The sequence below is a fragment of the Buceros rhinoceros genome, unplaced genomic scaffold, assembly GCF_000710305.1.
Source record: "Buceros rhinoceros silvestris isolate BGI_N320 unplaced genomic scaffold, ASM71030v1 scaffold33314, whole genome shotgun sequence".
NCBI lineage: Eukaryota > Metazoa > Chordata > Aves > Bucerotiformes > Bucerotidae > Buceros > Buceros rhinoceros.
This window is the reverse complement of record NW_010409409.1, coordinates 8,590-11,199: the sequence shown is the minus strand read 5'-3', so window position 1 is coordinate 11,199 and position 2,610 is coordinate 8,590. Positions and strand designations below refer to the sequence as shown.

Genomic DNA, 2,610 nt, shown 5'->3' with positions numbered 1-2,610 from the left:
GAGGGAAAAAAAAGGACCAAGTTACCACGGTACACACTCATCCCAAAGACTGGCATCACCATGCAGTGCTTGTTGCTGCAGCATAGCTCCTATCTGACAGACATCTCCAAGTATCATGAAGCAGACCATGAAAGACAAAAATCCCTCAGCTCCCAGGAACAAAGACACATTAACAGCCCCCCCGCAAAATCCTGTCAAGCTCATAATAAAGACTAAGACCTAGACATCCATGGTTTAGGTACTACTAGAAAAACTGATGCATCCCAGTCCCCAAACCCACCATCACTGGACCCAAGAGGCCTCTGGGACAACTCAGCCAGATTTTCAAGTGAACGTCACCTACAGATCTAAAGAATTTCCCCCCACTCCTTCCAAAATACAGCTTTGGCTTGGTGCCCCTGTGCAAAAGCAACTTGCTACCAGTCAACCAACACTGTCAGACACTGCCTGGCACCAGACAGCTTGCAGAGGTCTCTGGATGGAGACCTCCTGTTCAGCAACCACCAACTCACTTCCAGAGCTCCTCCAAGTCACTGATTGCTTCCTTCTTCCTTCCATGCTTTAGCTTGAAGTTGGCAGCTTCCCTTATCAGTGACAAATGGACAGAAGACTTTGGCTGAAAGACAAAACAGCCATCATTAGTCCCTCATTATCACAGCATGGAGCCCATCTCTAGCTGGCTATAATGCCCCCAAGACCTGAGTTAACACCCTGTCATGCAGAAAACTGACCACCTTTGCACTCTAGGATGTAAGGCAGAAGTGCAAAACTGCACGGGACAAGGCAGCTTGCTGCTCCACAGTGCTTTCTAATCAGGGAGACTGATACATTTGGGCACCCATTGCCGCCAACCACCTCACCTGACAGGAGCTGCTGCTCCCCGTTTGCAGCACATCTAAAATAATGAAACGATGATAAAACGAACACTCACAAAACATGAGATCACAGGTCTCAAAACCCCAACCAGATGAGGTGCTGGGGCTACGCATCAACAGAAAAAGCCAATTTGGACTAGCTAGAACAGACTGAGACAAATCTTTGCACATTATCTCCCCTGGTCTCACTTGCCTGGAATTGCTGATACCACTGGATAGCCTGCGTGAAGACCTCGATTGCAGTGTCAATATCCTCTTCATGACTGTACATTGTCACCAATGCAGACACCTGCAAACACAAAGATCTGCTATGAGCTGCTTTTCTACACAAGCTGTCTATAGCCAGAGAGTCAGCAGTAAAATGACGTATTTCCTAAAAGCAGAGTCAATGTGAGCTTTCTGCTCCGTTCCTAAAACCCAGCTGTGGTAACAGGCAGGATATTCAGGCGAGACCTTACCACCCCTGTCCTTCCCAAAGAAATGTTCCCCCAATCTTTATCTCCTACAGTACACACTTAAGATTTCAATCATAGGAAGAACCTTTTTGTCTTGGAACTTTCTTTGCTTGCCACTGGACAGTTTCATTAGAAATCCTTTTTCTTCACTCATTCTCTATCCCAAGAGCCATGGAAAAATAAATGAGCGCTGAAAAGCTGATACAGACACCACCTGTTTGTCTACACCCCAGTCGCAACTAGGGGTGACCCAAGGCAAGGAGCTGACTGCCCCCAAAAATTACTTTGATCATTCACACTTGCAATTGGAACAGACCTAAAACATCCAGTCGCTGCTCAACATGCTTATGCTGTACACTTGAGCATTTTCAAGGTCATCAAGCTTTTCCAAATACCACATGTGGACATACGTGCAGACCAGAGTGATGCTGTGGGAATGGAACATATGGATGACACTTTCTCTCAAATCCCTGATGTCCTGAAGCTGCTCCAAAACCTTCCCAACAGAACACACCAGGGAAGCAGCTGCTCCATTCACAGTATGAAAGTAAATCCAGGCAATAGACAGCTCTGAAGAATTCCGACAGAGTGGGAACATAGAGAGTATTTCTGCTGACAGGCAGAGTAACTAAATTCAGGCCACCTGATGCAAGTTATAATCCCACCTTTGTCCAAGACAAGGAAGATGGGCTCACAATCTTGCAGACACTCGGGTCAAGTGAAAACCACAGGGATGAGGCAACAAGGAGCAGGCAGTACAAAGCTGCGCTACAAGGGAAAAACCTCACACAGTTCAGACTGAGTTTTGCTTACCATACCAGGCTTGTGCTGCAGTTCTTCTATGCTCCTCAGGATCATGCAAGCTTTGATGACACTGCCTAGAAGAGAGACAAGGAGGAACACCGTTCACTCTGTGAGCTTCTAGCCAAAGGTAAATAATGGGGACATAACAATCCCCTTCTGAGAACACCTCCCCTGTTTCGAGGAATACAGGACAGGCCTCCACAAAAAGCACCTTTCTGCCCTTGCCACATCCTGCAAGAGTTCACGAGCAAGCTTTTGCAAGCGGGGTCTTTTTTTCCCAAGAGCAACTCTGTGCTGCCCAACTGTCTATAGGTACAGTACCACCAGGGAGATCCACCTTCCTCCCAAGACTCTTCTGCCCCATTATTCACAAAGACTGTGGGCATCTCTGCCACAGATCTGCAGAGCCTGGACATCCAGATATTAAGCTATGACAGTTAATTCTGTCATAGCCATATATGCAGAACACCCGACTG

General features: G+C 47.0%; 1 protein-coding gene across 1 annotated transcript in view; it reads right to left on the bottom strand.

Annotated features, from left to right (window-relative positions):
* The window catches only part of SRP72 (signal recognition particle 72kDa), a gene marked incomplete at its 5' end in the record, with an annotated part of 13,406 nt that overhangs the window by 3,413 nt on the left and 7,383 nt on the right, over positions 1-2,610 (bottom strand). The window contains 3 exons of the mRNA XM_010135228.1: positions 513-616; positions 1,069-1,164; positions 2,144-2,208. Coding sequence (XP_010133530.1) covers positions 513-616; positions 1,069-1,164; positions 2,144-2,208 — 265 coding nt within the window. The remainder of the gene's footprint in view (positions 1-512; positions 617-1,068; positions 1,165-2,143; positions 2,209-2,610) is intronic.